Below are 18,731 nucleotides of genomic sequence, written 5' to 3'. Positions count from 1 at the left end.
CTGCTCAAAACTTGTCCCTTGCTATCCAGCTAAAGCTCCTGGCTGTCCCAGCACCGCCCCAGACGCGTACCTTGTGTGCTGGGCGATGCTGCCTCCTGTTCAGCCTCTCTGGGAAGCGCAGTGGCTCCATTTGTCCCTGTCCACACGTCTTGCCCTCGCGGGGCAGCCAGGGGAAAGCAACCTCCCTGGGTATCAATCCACAGGCACGTCCACCACTCCCAGCCCTCCTTCCCCAGCCTTGCTGGAGCTCAGGAGCAGCTCCCCATCTCCTCTCTCTGCAGCCCCGAGGCCGCAGCTCCCCGCGCGCTCCCTCTGTAAGCAGAGATGTTCCCTCCCCATCAGAGGCCAGGCTGCCAAATTCCAGCCAAGAGCACATTTTTACAGCATGACACCAGTGGGGCCCCGACAGGAGACAGCACGAGATCCAGGCGTTCACCCGAGAGGCTCTGGTACTGGCGCAGCAGTGGCATGCGTGGATGGCTCACCCAGCACCGTCTGCCCCACCAGTTTCCTCTCTCTGCCCGTGGAAGCGCTCGCCAAATATTACAAAACATCCTCCTTCCTTTCCCCCGGGCTGCAGGGTGCTCTGAGACACCCCGCTGCTGCCTGGCCCTCCCCACGCTGTCCATCCCCTTCCTTCCTCCCTGCTGCTTTTCCAGGCAGCTGCTCGCGCAGGCAGCTTTTGAAGGAGCCCTGGGACAGGTAGCAGAGTGACTGAGCCCGGAACAGGTCTGCGGCTGCAAAGGTAGGAAGGAGAAGGGAGCCGAGGGCTGGGGCACTTGCATGCATCAGGCTGGAGGGAGGAGGAGAGCAGGGATTGAGAGCTCCTCAGCCACCCTGGGGTGCGGAGCTGGCATCCAGCTCCCATCAGCCCTCCTGCGACGGCAGACCTTGGAAGACACCTTTGAATAGCACAACCTTCTCCCCACTTTGCCCTGTCAGAGAGCTCAGTCTAGCGGTGCTTTCCCAAGGCAGAGCAGGGCACCGGCACCTGCCAGCCGGCCAGGGCTGCGTGGGCACACTGGGCTCCCTGCCAGAGCCTTCACGCCGGGCTGCGATGCTATCTGCCACCCAGGTCCATGTCGTGGCTCTGTTTGTGTTGCCAAGGAGGAGCTGCCAGGGCGTGATGTGATGCTGTGTGCTGGCATGCAGCTCCGCTCTGCCTGCCCAGCTGGGCCAGGGGCTGCCCTCCTTCAGGACCCTCTTGGGAAGCTGGAAGGGGAGATGCCATCGGTGCTCTGAGCAAGCCACAGGTGGCGAAGGGCTCAAGCACAGCATCCTCCATCCAAGGTGGTTTGCTGCCGTTCTGCCGGTGTGGGTGGGTGCGGGTTGGGGTGCTGGGGAGCCCACCACAGAGGCAAGGTGCTCCGGGCACTCCCCTCCAGCCACCTTGCAGCCCAGCGGTGCTGGCTCCGGGCAGGTTTGGAGCTGGTGGAATTTAGATGGGAGGCTCCAAGGAGGCATTTAAACACCATCCATGTGACAGACCCAGCTCTTAGTCACAGTCCCCGGAAACAACAGTGAACCTCTGCCCCGGGCAGCAGCAAGAGCTTGGCGTGCCTCTTTCCCAGACACATGGAAATTTCCATGGAATTAGCGTAAGGGTAATTATTACCATCTGCCTCCTTGCAGACAGCAGTCACCCCGCCAGTCAGCTCCAGTGCTCCTCGGGGTGCCGTATGGGCAGGGGGTGTGGGAGCCCCACCTGAGCCGAGCTCTGCCAGAGAAGCAGCAGGACAACCTTGGAGTCCTGGCTGCTGCCCTTGGAGTAGGAACCCACATCTGGGGCACATCTGGCTGTTCTGCAGCCCTGCCTGATGCCTGCCTGCCTCTCTCTGCAGTGTGCCTGCTGTGCCTCTGTCCCACAGCCTCCCTGGGCACTGCCAGTCCCTGCCCTCAGGGGAATGGCTTTCCCGGCAGAGTTCCGTGGCATTGCTGTGTGTGACTATTTAAAATCTTGTGACACTTTGCACAGCTGGGAAGCAAAGCTGCCTCGTGTGCACTGCTCACCTCCAGACCCTCAGAGTGGGGTGTGCTGTGGCTGGGGGCAGGACTGGGGCTCCTGGGGGTCTCGAATAAGCCCTGTCACTACTCTGGGGCTGAGGTTGTGGCTTGCAGATGGTGACACTGACCCTCGAAGTTGTCCTGAGCAGTTGTGAAAGCTTAATTAGCGTTTTGCCAGAGTCTGTCAGGCTGAGGGAGCTCTAGGTGTGGGATGGCACTCTGTGTCCCTGAGATTCTTGGTGTTTGGAAACCAGTTTTCTCTCTCCTAGGGCGCTACGTAATTGTCGTTTAATTTCGGAGCCTTCCCCCTCCTGATTTTCTCTTGCCGCCTCTGACCAGAAAGCCTGCAGTTTCCCAGAGGCCTACATGTATTTATTGCTCGCAGGGAGGGGGCCCCTTGCCAAGGAGTGCTGGGGCTGCAAATGCAGCTGAAATAGCCGAGCTGCAGTGAGAGCTGAGCATGGAGCAGCAGCAGCGCTGGCATGTTACCTGCTGCGCGTCCCCCAGCTTGCTCAGCATCCAATGCAGCATCCATCAGCCCTGCCTGGTGTTTTTAGCACTTGTCTACCAACATGTGTGTATGTTGCTGGAGCCATGGCTCCCTTGCCTTGTGCTGGGGCAGCCTGGTGAGGATCCGATAGGCTGGACTTCTTAGGAAATACCAAATTCCTGCCGCTTGGCAGAGGTCATCAGCTCAGCGAGGCCTCACAAAAGCCTGTTTCTGAGATTAAACTGCTGAAGCCTGGGTACAGCATCCCAGCTTTGCCGTATGTGCAGGTGCCAGGCAGGCCCCTCATCTGTTTTGGGAGGCCTGAGTTGAAATGTGTCTATAAACCGCAGCGTTTCAGCATCTGCAGGCACGCTGGGATTTTTGCCAAGGCTAGGAAGGGCAGCATTTCTAAATGCACTACTTGAAAATGGCTGCAGGAAATTATTTTGAAACCAAAAGCACAGAAAGGAAAGGACCAAGCCCTCGGGAAGGCTGCCATGCTGAAGTCCGGTCCTTGGGTATGCCGCCCCCACACATGGATGCTGCGCAGGGGACTGCAGCTCTCGGGACCGCACAGCCTTGCACGGAGGTCACTGCTGATGCCAGGGCTGGCAGAGGCAGGGCTTGCCCTCTGCTGTGAGGGGGGGGAAGATGGGCAGCGACACAAGACACAGAACATCACATCTGTGGCGTTTGGTCTTTCAAACACTTGCAGAACATCAGAACAGCCAAAAGGCCCCTCTGAATTCTGCATCTTGAGCCTGGGAATGCAAAAGATCATCTCATCACCTCCCTCACCTACCTGCCACAAGCTCTGGGCTTCTGTGCTCCAGACTGAGAGCCCCCATGCGCTCCCGGCATGGCCAGGTTCCCCCTGCAGCAGTTGGCAGGGGAAAGCAGAGGGGCTGGAGCGGGCTGCCAGGCTGTGAGGGAAGGATTTGGAGCTGACCTCCTCCGGGGCCATGCCCAGAGCCATTTGCTGCTGGGCTGGGTTTTCCTTCGCCCGTGGGGCCGTGGTGCGGTGCTGGCAGGCTGCAGACACGCCAGGGGAGGTATCTGGCAGCTGCCAGCACCTCCCAGAGGGCTCAGGAGTGCTGCCTGCACCGCTGCCAGGGATTATGCAGCCACACGCAGCAGGCAGGGCCCCACGCCATGTCCCACACGGTTGTCACCTGACTCGGACACGGTGACCGACCGCAGCCTCCAGCTCCTGTCCCGGCACACCAGCAGCAGAGGTAATGCTCCCTTCTATCAGATGCATCTGGTGGGCTCTGGGTAGCTCGGGGCAGTGGGGACCATCGGATGACTGTGGCCATTGGGGGACCCCCCATGCAAGCAGGGGGGTCCCCTCCGGGGCCCGCGTCGGTGTGCGTGGCTGCGGGCACACTGAGCACTTGCACAGGCAAGGGGGCAGTTGAGCCTGTCAGGATATGTTTTCATCCAAGGAAGGTTTGGTTGGTTTGGGTTGGTTTTTGTGCATGTGTGGTGGTTTTTTTCAGGAAGGTGAAAGCTTTCAAGGGTGTCAACACTTTTCTTGCCAAAAAATAATGCAACCCAAGCCAGAACAGCCTGACCGACAAAGAAAAGATTAATACTTGAGTTTTCAGTTTCTCAGAAGTAAAAAGCTCAAATGGTGTCAGAAATGGCTATGTTCTCTCAGGCACTTTAATTAAAATAAATCCAACAAGGACGTTTCCTTAGCAGGGTCACCTCTGTGCTTCCAAAATGCTGTGTTAAATCTTTTCCTTAAGGGGTCTGGCTGCTGCCTGACATCGGGGCTCGCTGTTTGTCTGGCTTCCCCTTCAAGGGATGATTTGGGGAGAGGCTGTTTTAAGGGGAGAGACAGCATCATCGGTGCTTTATCAGGGCTGCTTGACCGAGGTTGAGTGCCCCAGATAAAGGGCTCGGACCCCATTCTCTCATTGAATGTGCAGCATGAGAGGCTGTGTTGGTGGCTGGGGTCTGGTGAGACCCCCGTGAGGTGAGGAAATTCAGCCCCTGCAAGCAGTTTTGGGGTGCAGCATGAAGCACTCTGGTCTCAGGACTAGAGCGAATTTGCATCATTAAAATCTGTGCAGTCTCAAAATCACTGGGTGAACGAAGGGAGGGAAGGAGACAAAGTCCAACAGAGCTGATGTGAACATGTGTGGGGTGCTGGTGCCGTGACACCAGGCCATGCGCTGACCTGTTATTAAATAACCTGGCAGCAGAGCTACATCCCGGCAGCTCCGTCGCTGTGGTGGGACAGGGCTCTGGCGTCCTTGCTGCTGAAACCACAGCCTTGGCATTGCACTCCGGAGTGGGGAGCGTGACTGGGAGTCCTGGTGAATAGGTGGTCAGATGCCTCGGTGATGGGCACCTGGAGCAGCCCAGGGGAGCCCTGCTGAGAGCTGGAGATTTCAGCCCGGGGGTCACACTGATTTGTGCCCAGCTGGAGCCGGGCCCAGTGTGGGAGAAGCCGCTGAGAGCCGGGGGCAGCTGATGAAGGCAGCGAGCGGCTGCAGCCAGGACAGGCGTCGGGCCGAAACGCAGAGCCGGGCTGCGGGGTGGCGCGACGGCTGCAACGGGGCTCTGCCGCGGCTCGGCGGCGGCTCTAACGGGGCTCGGCGGCGGCTCTAACGCGGCTCTGCCGCGGCTCGGCGGCGGCTCTAACGGGGCTCGGCGGCGGCTCTAACGCGGCTCTGCCGCGGCTCGGCGGCGGCTCTAACGGGGCGCTGCCGCGGCCGAACCGGGGGGATGCCCGTCGGTTCCCCGGTGGCATTGCCGAGCTGCCCGGCAGGCAGCTGCCTGCGCCCTGCCCGGGGGGTCCCCGCCGTGCGGCCGGCGTCCCGCGGGGCGGTGCGTGGGCGCGGGGCGGGGGGAGCCGCTGTCCGGGGCCCCCCGCCCTCCTGCAGAGGCGGGGACGCGGCCGGGGCGGCGGCGGCGGCGGCGGCAGCGCGGCCCGGCCATGGGGGCGGCCCGGAGCCGGGAGCCGCGGGGGGGCTCGGAGCCGCGGGGGGGCCCGGCCCCGCAGCGCCGGTGAGTGCGGGCGGGGGTCGCGGCGCGCGGGGCTGGCCCGGGGCTCGCCGCGGTGGTGGAGGAGAAAAACGGAGCCTTAACTGGTTAAACTGGGGGGAAAAGTTTCTTTCCTCTCTTTCTCCCTCTCCTTTTCTTCTTCCCCTCTTCTCCTTCTTCTCCCTCTCCTCCTCTGCTCCTCTCCCTCCCCTCCTCTCCCTCTCTTCTCCCTTTCCTCTCCTCTGCTCCTCTCCCTCTCCTTCTCTCCCCCCTTCTTCTCCTCTCCCTCTCCTCTTGTTCTTCTCTCCCCCTCTTCTCCCACTCCTCCTCTTGTTCTCCTCTCCTCCTCTCCCTCTCCTCCTCTCTGCTTCTCCACCTCTCCTCTCCTCCTACCCCTCTCCCTCCCCTCTCCTCCTTCAGCCACACTCAGCTTTACAGCCAAGCACACCATCCCCGTTCCCAGCAGATGGGATTTCCCAGGCTGCAGCTCACACCCGGCTGTGGTGGGAAGTCGGGGCAGCGCAGGCACCCCTTCGTTTGACAGCATAAACCTGGGTGCAAGAAGCGGGGACCCAGCAGTGTGATTCTCTGCGGTGCCGTTAGAAAACCAGGTGCTGAGGTGGGAGCTGGCTGAGGTTTCGTGGCTGGTGAAAGCCAGAGTTGGGGCTGGGGGAGCTGCTGCTCCCAGGCCGGCTTGGACACCATAAACAAAAGGGAAAGCATGCTAGCTGTGATCAAAGGGGAAACTGGAGGCATCTTATCTGTAAATGAACCAAAACACTTTCTGGAACGTAGAAATATTTCAAGTGAGCCACCTTGTGATGCAGAGATAGCCGTACTCGGGAGCTTTGCTGCTGCTTTTTCTAACCAACGCTGTGCCGTGCTGCAGGGACACCGGCCCTGCGTTGGGACCTGGTGCCCGACTGGGTGCTGCGTTTGTCCTGGAGTCTTTGCCAGGCTTTACCGGGTGGGTGACCTGCAGCCAGGCTGCTGCTTTTCTAAATGCTCATAAACATCCCTCTGTTGGCAAATGCTGGGTTCAAACAAGGGAAACAGCTGCATTATCCCCCTTGTAACTGCTGAGTCCTGCCTTTATTTCCCTGCAAAGGTCTCCTAAATACAAATTAGAGGTGTTCCCAGGCAGAAAAAACATTCTATTGTTTACTGTGTGGATTGGAGCCACTCCTTTCTGCCCCATTGGACTTGGCTGCTTCTCCTTCCCACCTGTTTGCATCACCTTCAGCAAATTTTGTTTTGTTCCCCTCCAACCCTATATAATTTCCCTGGTGCTGCTCCAAGCACCAGCTACCTTCCTTGCTCCCCACTGCCCGTCCACCGTCCCTGCCAGCACCCCATGTTATGTGGCTGCGATGCTTCCTGCATTTCCCAATATCACTGAGTCCCGACTAAAATCAGGGAGCCAAGGCCTGGCAAACACCTGATAAGAACATTCCCGCCATGCAGCACTGATATTTTTAGCAAACAGAACAAAGGAGTTGATAGGGGAGTAAAGAAGCAGCAAGATGAAAGCAGATGCTTGTGTTCATAAAGCATCAGTGTGAAAATCAGGCTAGAACTTGTGTATCTTGAGCCTGTTTCTATTGAATTGCTTTGCACAAGCTCGCATTCACATGGGTAGCATCAGTGAGATTAAGCTGTGGTTGTCATTGTTAAAATGCAGGAATAGCAGGGCATTCATTTTTGCATCAGTCCTTTTTCATGCAGCCGCAAATATTTGTATTTATTAATTTCATGGCAGTATAGTAGGGAAAAGACAGCTGGAGCCCAGGGGCTGGTTGGTGGTCTCTGGGCTCATGTGTGACAGTTGTGTTCTATTTTTGTACAGCTATTTTGATGGAATGTATAGCGATGGGAACTGTCACATTGAAGGGCTGTGAAGGGTCCTGGGGGAGCTGAGCTGCTCAGCAGCACTGTCCCATGCTGGGCATTGCTCTGCTGCCCCCAGGTGCTGCTGCAGCCTGTGATGCCCAGGTTCCCGCTGTGCCCTGGCAAGCAGATGGCAGTGGCAGAGCCCGAGGTGGGAGGAAATCACATTTTGTCTGTCTTGAATTCCAGAGCATTCAGTATTGTGCTGCTCAGTCGTGTGACCTGTACGGAGGCTGCGGCTCCGCCAAGGTCAGGAGAAGCAAAAGCAATGCGGGGACTTTGCTGTTGTGGATTTGCTCTCCTGCCACCCTGTCTTGTCGCTTGGCAGGAGTCTTCTCGCCATGGTGGGGACATGCCCCAAAATGCCAGCAGGGTTGGGTCTGGCCAGCTGCTGCTTTCCACCACACAGCTGCAGCAACTGCAAAGCGTTAGGTGGCTGTGGCAGCTGCAAAACTCCGTGTATGAGGCTGCGCTGGGCCCGCTGGCACGCAGGGATGCTGCGGGATGCTGCGGAGGAGGTTTGGGCTGGGGAGCTGCAGGGCAGCACAGCACGGGCAGGGGCTCGGGCTCTGCCCGGCAGCGTCCCGCGCTGCATCCACGGGGGTCGCTCCCGCAGGTCGCCCACCCGGCTCCCGCATCCACGGCCGGGGACGGGGCGCAAGGCGGGCCGAGGGGCGCGGCGGGCCCGGGGAAGCCGCGGGGCCCTGACCCTCCGCCTGCCGAGGGGCCGGAGAGGCTCCGCAGCCCTTGCAAATCCCATCCTGGAGTGCCCTCTAGCGCGAGCAGCGCCCGCCCGGCCCCGCCGAGCTGCCGGGAGGCGCTCTGGGATGCTGCCGTGCTCGGGGGATGCTCTGGGGATGCTCTGGGATGCTGCCGTGCTCGGGAGTTGCTCTGGGATGCTGCCACACCCGGGGTATGCTCCGGGTTGCTGCCGTGCCCGGGGGATGCTCTGGGATGCTGCCGTGCCCGGGGGATACTCTGGGATGCTGTCGTGCCCGGGGGATACTCCGGGATGCTGCTGTGCCCGGAGGTTGCTCCTGGATGCTGCCACAACTGGGGCATGCTCTGGGATGCTCCCATGCCCGGGGGTTGCTCTGGGATACTGCCACACCCGGGGGGTGCTCCAGGATGCTGCCGTGCCCGGGGTTTGCTGCTGCTGCTGCCCATGACAGGGTCGGACCCCAAGGCCCTCGTCGGGTGCTGCCACTCCTTCCGTGGCCTTGGTTTTCTGCTTGCCCTTTCCTAGGGCCCGGTTCCCTTTCCAACCTGGGCTGCTGGGAAAGAGGTTAAGCCTCTCCTCAGATGTGGTCTGTGGCCTGAGCAGGTGAGTCGCAGACTGGAGTCACCAGCATTAATCTTTTCAGTGTCACTGCAAAGGTCAGGAAACATTATGAAGTCATCTCTCTCCCCAGCATTCACTGCACATCGTCACTGGTGCACATAAGCTGTGGTGTGAATAGTTCCTTTAACTCCCAAAGTTTGCATTTTTCACAATGCAATGACAGAGCAATTTACCTTTTTACTGATGCATAGGCCTGTTTTAAACTAAGGAAAACATGATAAATATAATAGGGTGGTGTAAAAGACAACAAGAGAAAAATATTCTCATGGAACACCTTGCACCTTCTTTTCTGGAGGAGGTAAATGATCTGTGGATAAAGTGCTTATTACAAGCTCTTAAGGAGACTTATATAGCAGTGAAATATGTATTCATGTTTTACCCATGGGCTGATCTCCAGGCTGTCTCCATGATCCCCTGCTGAGAGGCTCCTCTCACCGGGGCACAGCTGGTGCCATCCTCGTGCCCCATCCCAGGGCTGGCTGCGGGGACGCTTGTCCCCGTGGGGGGAGTGAAAGGCCCCGCCGTGGAGGAGCAAAGTGGCAGGAATCGAGAAGAAAAATGAAAACCCACAAAAGATCTGTTTCTGAGCTAGAAATGGAAGTGCTGGCTTGCTGCGCCATGCCCAGAAAAGCTCCACAGCCAGAAATAGATGTTCTCCTGACTAACGAAAGGGCCAAGAATGGAAACTCCAGGTGCGTGTCTTCCTCTGAGCTGGAGCGCTGCAGCTTCGAACACGGCACGGGTGGCTGTGTGATACCGAAATACAGTGTATTTCCCTCACCCTTCCCGGGGCCTGAGGTGTGGTAACTGCGAGAAGAATGGGGTCATGGTGTGTTTTGGGACATGAGGCCGGGCAGAGGCACTGCCAGCCAGCCAGGAGGAGGTGCATCTGGATGCAGAGCTGTTATCCCTGCATGCAGCTGGCTTCCTGCAAGGGTCAGCATAAGAAGTGTGAGCAAGGGTTTACATCTTTTTGCAGCCCCTGTGACGCCAGGGCTCTTCTAGCTCCAAAATCCTTGGGGCTCCACCTGTTTGCTCTGCAGCGGAGTGCTGCTGCTCCCCTGTTCCCTGGAAAGCCAAATCAGGCTGTGAGCTGTGGGTGGTTTCTAGGTCATTCAGTGCTGCCACTGCCAGAGGCGCTGTGCTGTGCTGCCTTGCTCCCAGCTCTCCTTCCTGGAGCAACTAGGACAGCCCTTGGCCACCCAGACTGGTGATCTGCAGGGAAAGGGCTGCAGGAGCCAAACAATCCCTTCTCGTGGTATCTGCTGCTCGTGTGCTTGCAGAGCAGGTGGAGGGTAACTTATGCAATCCACAGTCTTTGTTTAAAAAAGAGGCAAAGCCAGGAAAAATAGTTCCTATGCAAGGTCAAGTGCCCATGTTTAGAGCCTCCTGGGGCTGGGGACCACTGTGCTGCCACATCAACCCCTCCTCCTTCACCCACAGGTCAGCCCTTTTATGGACCCTAACTGGGAGAGGCTGGGTGCCTGGGCAGGGTGGCTGTACATTGATCAGTACGTAGGCTGTACGTCAGCACATCAGCTGTACATTGGTACACAGGTGGTACATGGGTACATTGGCTGTACCTCGGTAGGCTGTACATTGCTGTCTAGCCCTGAGCCACTGTGTTTGTGTGGTGCTTAGCACAGTGAAGTCCTGGGCCAGGGTGGGAGGTGAGTGCAGTGCAAAGGACAGCTCACCCAGCTGCTGCGTGTGCAGGCTGCAGCCCACCATGCGGATGCAAACTGCTGGCAGGTCTTTTTTTGACCAGGTCAGCGTCCTCTCTTCTCTGCAGAAAATGTGTCTGCTGACTATGCCAAGCAGCACTTGGCAGCCAGAGGCACCGGTGTGACTGACAAAGTCAGGTTATCTCCTCAGTGTTTGATTTGCAGCCAGTGTTGTTGCCAGGCCGGGTTGGGTGCCAAGCTGGAAAGTGCCACTCGAGGCATTTTCTTAATTGCTCATCATAAACAGCAAATGGAAGCAGGCTCTGCTCTTGTACTGCTCTGGTATCTTCCTACCCCAGGGCCCTGCAGGTCAGGAGCGTTGCAGCTGGTGCTGGTGCTGATGTGGTTCAGTTCTGTTGATGCTGTTCCTGCCTGCCAGTCTCCTTCCCCTGGGCGGTGGGTGAGAGCAGGGGGGTCCTTGCTGTGTGCACTTTGTGTGTGTGCAGCCTTCACAATGGAAAGATGCTGATTTCCTCTGCTCACATGCCCCAGTTCCCCTTGTCCAACAAGGGCGGGGGGGGGGGGGGCTACAGAAGTCAGCCCGTGCGTTGTCCTTCATCCAGCGCAGCTCCTTCCCCTCAGCAGCAGCGGCAGCTTGCTCCTGCCACTGGCACTCACGCCAGCTGCTGCTCCCACATCGTTCACCTTTCTGCTTTCCCTGTGTGGTCCCTGGCAGCCACCAGCCATTCTGAAATGCGGTGATGCCATCACCCTGGCTTCTGGGTCAGCGGGGATCTGAGCAGCAGCGGGTGGGAAGCAGGAGAGGCAGGAGGCATTCAGGCTGCAGCGAGCGGTGCTGCAGAGCAGCTCACGCTGGAGCTTTCCTTATATAAAATTCATCTGCAGAAATCAGCTCTGCCACTTCAGATGGTGGGAGGTAGGCTGCTCGTTTCCGTTCACAGCAGACATAGGCAACAGGATGCTGAGTTTCTGCTTTTGCTGTTGGTTTTTTGGCTCAGCTTTGATAAGCGTCACTTAGTCCCCACTTGCTCAGTGTCCTCCATGCAGCAGCATGGAGGTTTGCAGGGCTCCTTGTCCCCTGGACCCTGGGCATGTGGAGGGCAGCGCTGTGCTGCGGCCAAGGCGTTCCCTGGGGTCAGGACATGTGAGCTGCTTCTGCCACTGACTTGCGGTGGGAACTGGCGGCAGCACCTTTGCTTTAGCTGAATCAGAGGTATCTCTGGGGACATTTGGAAGCATTGTGTAAGGGGGTAAGAGGTTGTCTTTGACAGAGGCCGGACGGTAAAAGCATGCAGCAATGACACATATATTTAATAAGGACATCAACAGATGGAGGCTTGGAAGAAAGGATCCCTGCAGGGAGGTTATTTGAGATGCTCCGCAGTGAGGAATGAGCCCTTTGAAGCCTCTGACAGAGGCCGGTGTTGGAGGCAGCCAGACCAGATGGACGGGTCTGGTCTGACCCAGAGGCCTCTCTGCCCATGAGAAGGCATTCCTTGTGCTCGAGCTGGCTGATGATTCACAGGAAAGCATCGGGCTGTGGTCTCAGCCTGCCACGTAAGCACTTTGCGTGGTTATTGAGGGCCAATAGCTCTTCTTTGCAATGGGCCGGCCTGGTTTTGCAGCAGGACAGTTGTCTGCCCTTTCCCAGGTCATCCCTGGGATGTGCCGCTGGCAGTGGGGTGAGCCAGCCTGGGGCTCGGGGAGCCGCCAGCTCTGCGGCAGCAACTGTCCGGAGCCGGTAATGCCACTGCTGCCAAAGCCCCGGCCACTCCTTGCAGCGCTTCGGATGCTGTGCAGCATCAGTAACGTTATGCTCCTCTCTCCAGCAAGCGTGTGGGAGGTAATGGATTTGGGAGTGGGAGCCTTCATCAAGGGGAAGATTCCTGAGAGAGGCCAGCATGGCAGTGTTTATTTCTGCAGGGACTGCTGGCTGTTATTTTTAAATAACAATAGTTTAATAAATAAATAAACTTGCTGCCACGGAAGGATATAGCATCAGCCGGGGCTGTTGAAGTCGGTATTTCCTTGGAAAATGGAAGGGGCAGGTGTTTCCCTGCCCTCTGCCCCTCTCCCGTCGCTGCCAACCCCTCGGGAGCGATCCGCTCTGCCTGGCTCTGGGCGGGGGGGCTGCCCTGGGGGGCCCCTCGCCCGGGTGGGCATTCCCCGGCCAGCACGGGGCGTTTGCTGGCACGTCCCGAGTGGAAGGACCCCGCGGTCCCACCGGCTGCGTTACAGCACAGGTGCAGCCCCGAGGAACGAGCGTGGGACAGACCGGGGCGGGGGTGCTGCTGGTGTCGCGGGGGGTGTTACTGGTGTTGCAGCCCACCGCCCTCTCGCGTTGGGGCTTCCCTGGCGCGGGGGGGAGGGGGCAGGGCAGATCGCAGCACCCCGGGAGGGGCTGGGGGCTGGCGCCGGGCGGGGCACTGGGGGCGATGCGCCTGAGCCCCGCGTTTGAGCAGAAATCGGTGGATTTGGGAGTTTGCTGGGAAGGGAGGGGAACGGGGGGGGCGGCGCAGCGGCCCGGCAGCATCGCCCGGGGGGGGGCTCGGGGGCGCCCCCCGCATCCCTGCCCGCACCCCCTGCGCCAGCGGGCGGGCGGCGGCGGGGCCAGGGGCGTCCCGCGGGCCGGTCCCTCCCGGCCGGGCGGTGCCGGGGGGCGGCGGGGGCGGGCGCTCTCCCTGCCGGCGAGTAGTACGGTCCGGGGGAGGCCCTTGGCGGCGGCGGGGGCGGCGCGGCCGCAGTGAGCCCGGCGGGAGCGGCGGGAGCGGAGCGGGCCGATGGCGTTCAGCGCCTGGCAGCTGCTCTCGCCGGTGCAGTGGGCGCGCTGGACCTGGTCGGCGGTGCGGGGAGGGGGCGGCCCCGAGGGGGAGGACGGCGGTGCGGCGGAGGACGCGCCGGCGGAGGGCACGGCCCCCGGCTTCAGGCAAGTGACCCGCGCTCCCTGCCCGGCTCCCACGGACGGGGACGGACACGCGCGGCGTGTGGGGCTGCGCCCCTGTGTGCTCCCCGCCCCCCCCCCCCCCCCCGGCCCTCGTGCTGCCTGCTCGCTGCCTGCCACCCGCCTGGCTGCTCGGGGGGGGGGGGCCCTGCAACCCGCTTGGCTGCCCGGGGGGTGCCTGCCACCCGCCTGGCTGCCCAGGGGGGCCGCCGCCTGCGCCGCGGGTGCGGGGCACGGGGGGGGGCTGGCTGGAACTGGGCGCTGCTCGCCCGGGGAGGTGCTGGCGGGCACAGGGCGGCAGCGCCCCCCGAAGCCTCCCCTTTGGGAAGATGCCGGCAGGGCTGCCGTGCCCTCAGCGGTCCGTGGTGGATGCTCAGCTCGGGAAGGACCTGGCAGAAGCAAGCCCGGTGGCTGGGCCGAGAGGAGGGTTGGGGGCGTGCGGGGGGATGCTCATGATGTTGTTTCACCTGCTCTCCCTTTTCCGTTTGCTAGCGTGTGCCGCTGGACAGGAGAGCGGCTGCTGCAGGATGCCTGCGGCCAGCCGGCCTGGGAGCCGGCCTGGCTGAATATGTAGGCAGTGTGGAGGATGTCAGAGCTAGCCTTGAAAGTGGTAATTCCTCACTCTTTTCCCCCCCTTCGGCAGCTCGGACTCCAAAGGTAATTTTGAGACCCCTGAAGCAGAAACACCGACCCGCTCGTCACTAAAGGAGTTCTGCGAGCCACTGCCCGGATTGCCGGAGCCCGAGGCCAGGACCCAAGGTAAAGAGCCAGCGTGCACCTTCTGCTCTTCGGCACTCCGCTCCGGATGCGGAAAGGCAGGGTGGGGTCAAGGAGGAGAAGTCGCTTGTTTTGAATAATGCCTGCCACATTTTTTGTGGTTAAAGGCCTGGATAGTTCAAATGCCAGTACTCCGGGCTGTGTGCTCTGTGAAGGGCTATTCTCTCACTTGCGTGAAACGTTGATTTTATTGAATCACTTTGGAGGGAGGGGACTGCACTGCAGGCTCAGAAAAGTCAGTTTGCCCCCCTTGGCTCATGCCTATGCAGTGCAAAATTATCATTGTGCTCTCCTGCACCACCAGTTGCACCCTCCTGCTGCGCTGGAGCCAGGAAAGCAAAGGACTGCAGGAGGCAGAGCTCTGCACATCAGGCTCTGTGAGCTGCCGAGCAGGGCTGAGGCTGTGTCCAGGGATGCAGAGACTGGAGCCGGGACCGCTGCGATGGATTGATTGAGAGGAACCAGGGATGTTGTCAAATCATTTTTGTCAGTTAAATTGCCCTCTGCCACTTCCCCAGCTGCGGGGAGTGGGCTGCTGGCTGGTGGGCACTGCCCCACTCGTGCCTTGCATGCCACTCGCCCTTGGCTCTTGCGCAGGAGCTGACGCGGTGCAGGGTTTGTCCTCCCCCCGGGCAGGTCGGTGGTGGAGGTTTCGTTGCGTGTCTCTTTTCCCTGGCGTTAGTGGCCAGGTGTCTTTGCTATGTAGCTGCTGTTAAAGATGCAAAAGCTTGATGCTGCTAAACCCCGTTTCTTGAGAAACTGCGAGGGACCTGCTGAAAACTCAGGGAGTTCCCTTGGCTGGCAGGTCCCGTGCTGTTGCTGGTTTGTCCTTGTGTTTCTCGCCAGCTGCTGCTTCTCTGAACGCGGCTCCCCATTAACCCTTGGCCTTTTGGGGAGCAGCTCCTGCCGTTGTTGTACCCTTCTCTCCAGGGGGAATTGGGGTTGTGGTCTGTGTCTTGGTGTTTATGTCTGTTTTCATGCTGCTGGGAGGCGGCTTTGAAGCTCTGGCACCTCTGCATTAAGTGCTGGAGGTTATCAGGGCAGCGCAGGGGGGACAGCTCCGCTTTCCTCTGCTCTCTCAGCAGAGCAGGGTGGCTGTGCAATGTCAGGACATCTGTGAACCCTCGGGGTGTCTGCAGGAGGGCATCAGGGCATGGGGCAGCACGTGGGGGGCCGGGAGGTCCCAGCTGCGCCATCCTGAGCATCTTCTGCCCTCTCTTGCCTGACTGCCTCCCGCTGCTGCAGGGCCCCTGGTACACGATTTGCAATATTGGGCTTTTCTTGAATGCCCACAGCAGCAGGCTGGTAGCTTACTGCTTAGCTGGTTTCAGGTGCTAGCTTGAACCAGAGCCTGGGGCCTCCCCATGCAGGAGCCCAAGCACTGCCTGACCTTGGTACTATCGAGGTGCTGTGGCTCCCCATCTGCAGTGTTGTTTCCCTGTTGAGATAGCTCTGGGTGCCCGACCATCCATCCCTGTGGAAGACACAGGTTTGTTTGCCTTAATCGAGAGAGCACTCGATTCACACTTCTGACATTCCCAGCTCTTGGAGTAATCCTTCCTTTTAAGAAGGGATGATAGAGACATTACTTTGGCAGATAATGCCTGGGGAGAGGGGAGATAAAGGATTTCCTAGTAGGTATGAGGCTCCTTTCTGCCAAAGCTCCTGCTCAGGAGAGCATGTTGCCTCAGACATCAGGGTGTCACCATCCCCGAAGCGTGCCTGTGCCCCTGCATCCTGGGTCGAGCAGTTCCTCGAGGCCAGCCTGACACAGCAGCGAGGGAGCCGGCTGCTCCCGGCACACAAAGGTCGCAGTGTTGTGGGGCCGAGGGGATGATCTCTGGCAAAAGCTGTTTTTTCCATGCTGGCTGGTGGAGAGCGGGATGTTGGAGACAGCAGAGCCAAACCCACAGTGCCACTGTGCCCAGCTTCATGCCATCCCTGCCCGGGGCTCCGGCTGCATCTCTTCAGCGCCTCTGAAATGGTGGAGGGAAGGGATTACCCGGGTGCAGCTGTGAGTCTGCGGTGTGCTGGCATGTGAAATCACTGTACCTTAGGTAATCACTGTGTTAAGGCCTCATCTTTGCAACGCTGTTCTGCAGCAGCATGTGCCCTTTTGTCTGGCTGCGGCTCGGAAGCTGCAGCGGTAACAAACGCTGTGATCGGAGGCGATCCAGTGTAATGGCTGCTTGTCAGCACTGAGACAGCCGAGCTGTCGCCTAAGGTGGGAGCTGCTGCCCTGCAGTCCTTGGGGAATCGCTGCTGCCAGTGCTTACGTGCAGCTGGGGCAGCACAGCGGGGCAGCTGCAGGAGCCCTGACCTGTGGGCAGGCACAGCATCTCCCGGGCTCAGAGCAACCGGGAGGAACAAGCACACATCTGTTTTATAGCTGCAGTCTCGCCCTTACTTGGGAGTAAACAGGGTTAGGAAATTTGTATGACAGAAGCTGTGACTCCAGGGGCTGGCCGCTCAGCGTGCAACTGAGAGGTGTCCTGGATGCATTAAGCCGTGTTCTCGGGGACAAAAATTCAGCCAGTCCCATCGCCCTGGGGAGGGGGCTGGAGTGAGGCTTTATGCCCACTCAGGATCACTCAAACAGTTTTCCTCTTGCCACCTCGGATGGTGGAAGCTGTAATTCTGTCCCATTCAGGCTAAAGTTATCTTCAGTCACCTGTGAGAAGAAGATATTCTGTGCAAGGAAACCAGCAGCAACAAATATGGAACCATCAGTGACAGAGCAGGCTCATCAGCTTTTACTTCTGTTACTCTGATGCAGGGCACGTGTTTTCCGGTGCGTTAGTGGCAGCATCGTTTGCCGGTATGCTAATTCTTAACAGAATAGATTTAAAAATAGACCAACGTCTGTTAAACAAAAGCGGAAAGCCAAAAGAGGAAAAAAGTCGTTAGCTACGTAAGCCGAAGCTGAATGCACCAGCCAGATATCCTGTGCTCAGCCTGCGTGTGCGAGCGAGCCAGGAAAGGGAGAAATGCGTGACTCAGGCTGTGCACAAAGCATGAGCCGAACCAAAGGCTGCAGATAGTGGAGGGGTTGTTCTCGCCGGCGTTTGGCATTCAGGGCTGTGCAGAGGATCATTGCTGCTTCACTTGGTTGCTGTATGTGGGATGAAAAGGGCGCGGAGCCTTTGCATCGCAGCGCTGCTGCTGCCAGGCTTTTCTGATTCATTTAAGGGAGCAAGGGGTGGCATCTAGGAAAGCTGTTTAGTTAGTCGGTGTTTGTGTTTAATTTCAGCCCAAGGAAGACAAGCATAATAACAACTATAATGTACACGCACAACACGCCTATTACTGCAGTGCCAGACTGTCTTGTCTGTATGTTTTTCTTTAGAGAGTATAAAATCTCCATTTTCACTTTGTACTATCCCTCCACATACGCTGGCTGGACCAGAAGCAGGTTTGCACTCTGCGCACTGCCGGTACAACCGCTGTTTTCAGGGATCCAGAGTGCTGTTTCGCAGATCTATTTGGGATGGATCCTGGAGTCACCGAGCTTGCCGTGCTGCTGGCAGTGCCCGTTTTCATGTCGGGAGTAGAATGTCCCCACCTGCAGGGCACAGTGCCCAAGGTGAAACGGGAGAGCTCAGGGTCACCTTGGAGAGCTCGGGATGCGTCGGAGAGGCACTCGCTGGGATGCCTGCGAGAAGGGCTGGTCTGAGGGGATAGCTGCGTGCGGTGGGTCGGCATGCATGGCAGCCTGGCTGCCTTCTCCCAGGGTACCCAGGGGCGTGCAGCACGGTTTGGTCCCGGAGGAGGGTTAGGGCAGCGAGGCGGCCGGGATGGGCAGGCGTTGGCTCTTTCTGCAGGCTGGGTTCCCTGGCAGGAGACGTGAGCAGAGGGAGCGTGTGCTGAGCTGGCGCGACGGCTCTCCAGCATGACTGCACGGGGGTGGTGGGGAGCTGCGCTCACTCTGGGATGTAAATGCATGCAGAGGCTGTGGAGGAGCAGGGAGAGCCGCGTGCAGCTCAGCTCACAGCGGTTGGGAAGGACTCCCTGGGAATAGGCAGTGCTGCACCGAGGTTATCACCATGCTCGTGCCCAGCAGAGTTGGGCAGCTGCGGGTCTGGAGGGCAGACCTTGGCTCTTCTCAAGCACCCTGAGGCCCTTCGGGTCGCTAGTTTCTGCATCCTGTGTAATTGTTCCTGCAGGAACACACGCTTGGGTTGTTTTGGCAGGTGATGGGAGGCTGTGTTGGAGGCAGAGGAAACACACAGGAGGAGGAGCCGTGGCTGGGGCTGGGGGGCTTGGGGCCAGGCTGTCCCCCCAGCCCTTTTTGGGCTGAAGGACCCATGTAGGGTGGGTTTGCCTGGGATGCCATCACCATTCCAGGAGGGGGTTTTGTCCCGTTCTCATCAGCAAGACAAGGCTCTCCGTTCCTGCGAGAGGCAGCTGAAGTGCTGGGTGGTGCCCCAGGAGCACCCGTGGTCTGGGCAGGTCCAACAGCAAGGGCTCTGCCCTGCAAACCGGCACAGTCTTCATCCTGGCAGTGCTCTCCAGAGAACCCATTGACCTTGAAGCTTTGCCAGCCTTTCTGCTCTGTACGGAGCCATCTCTGTCCCAGTGCGAGCCCATCCCGGGGTGGCCTCAGCCCCTGAG

At 59.2% G+C, this 18,731-nt stretch overlaps 1 protein-coding gene across 6 annotated transcripts in view; it reads left to right on the top strand.

Moving 5' to 3' along the window:
* The first annotated feature begins 587 nt into the window (after positions 1-587).
* TACC1 (transforming acidic coiled-coil containing protein 1) overlaps positions 588-18,731 on the top strand; it is a 38,669-nt gene continuing 20,525 nt past the window's right edge. For 2 of the 6 annotated variants that reach the window (XM_055696081.1, XM_055696080.1), the window contains exon 1: positions 3,339-3,729. In XM_055696081.1, the coding sequence (XP_055552056.1) occupies positions 3,354-3,729 (376 nt within the window). In that variant the 5' untranslated portion in view covers positions 3,339-3,353. Of the gene's footprint in view, positions 746-3,338; positions 3,730-13,112; positions 13,329-13,986; positions 14,103-18,731 lie in introns of those variants that run through there. The other 4 variants (XM_055696082.1, XM_055696083.1, XM_055696084.1 and 1 more) reach the window with 4 other exon arrangements.

This window comes from Falco cherrug, chromosome 18, assembly GCF_023634085.1.
Source record: "Falco cherrug isolate bFalChe1 chromosome 18, bFalChe1.pri, whole genome shotgun sequence".
NCBI lineage: Eukaryota > Metazoa > Chordata > Aves > Falconiformes > Falconidae > Falco > Falco cherrug.
Note: the sequence above shows the minus strand (reverse complement) of the source record. Positions and strands in the feature narration are given on the sequence as shown.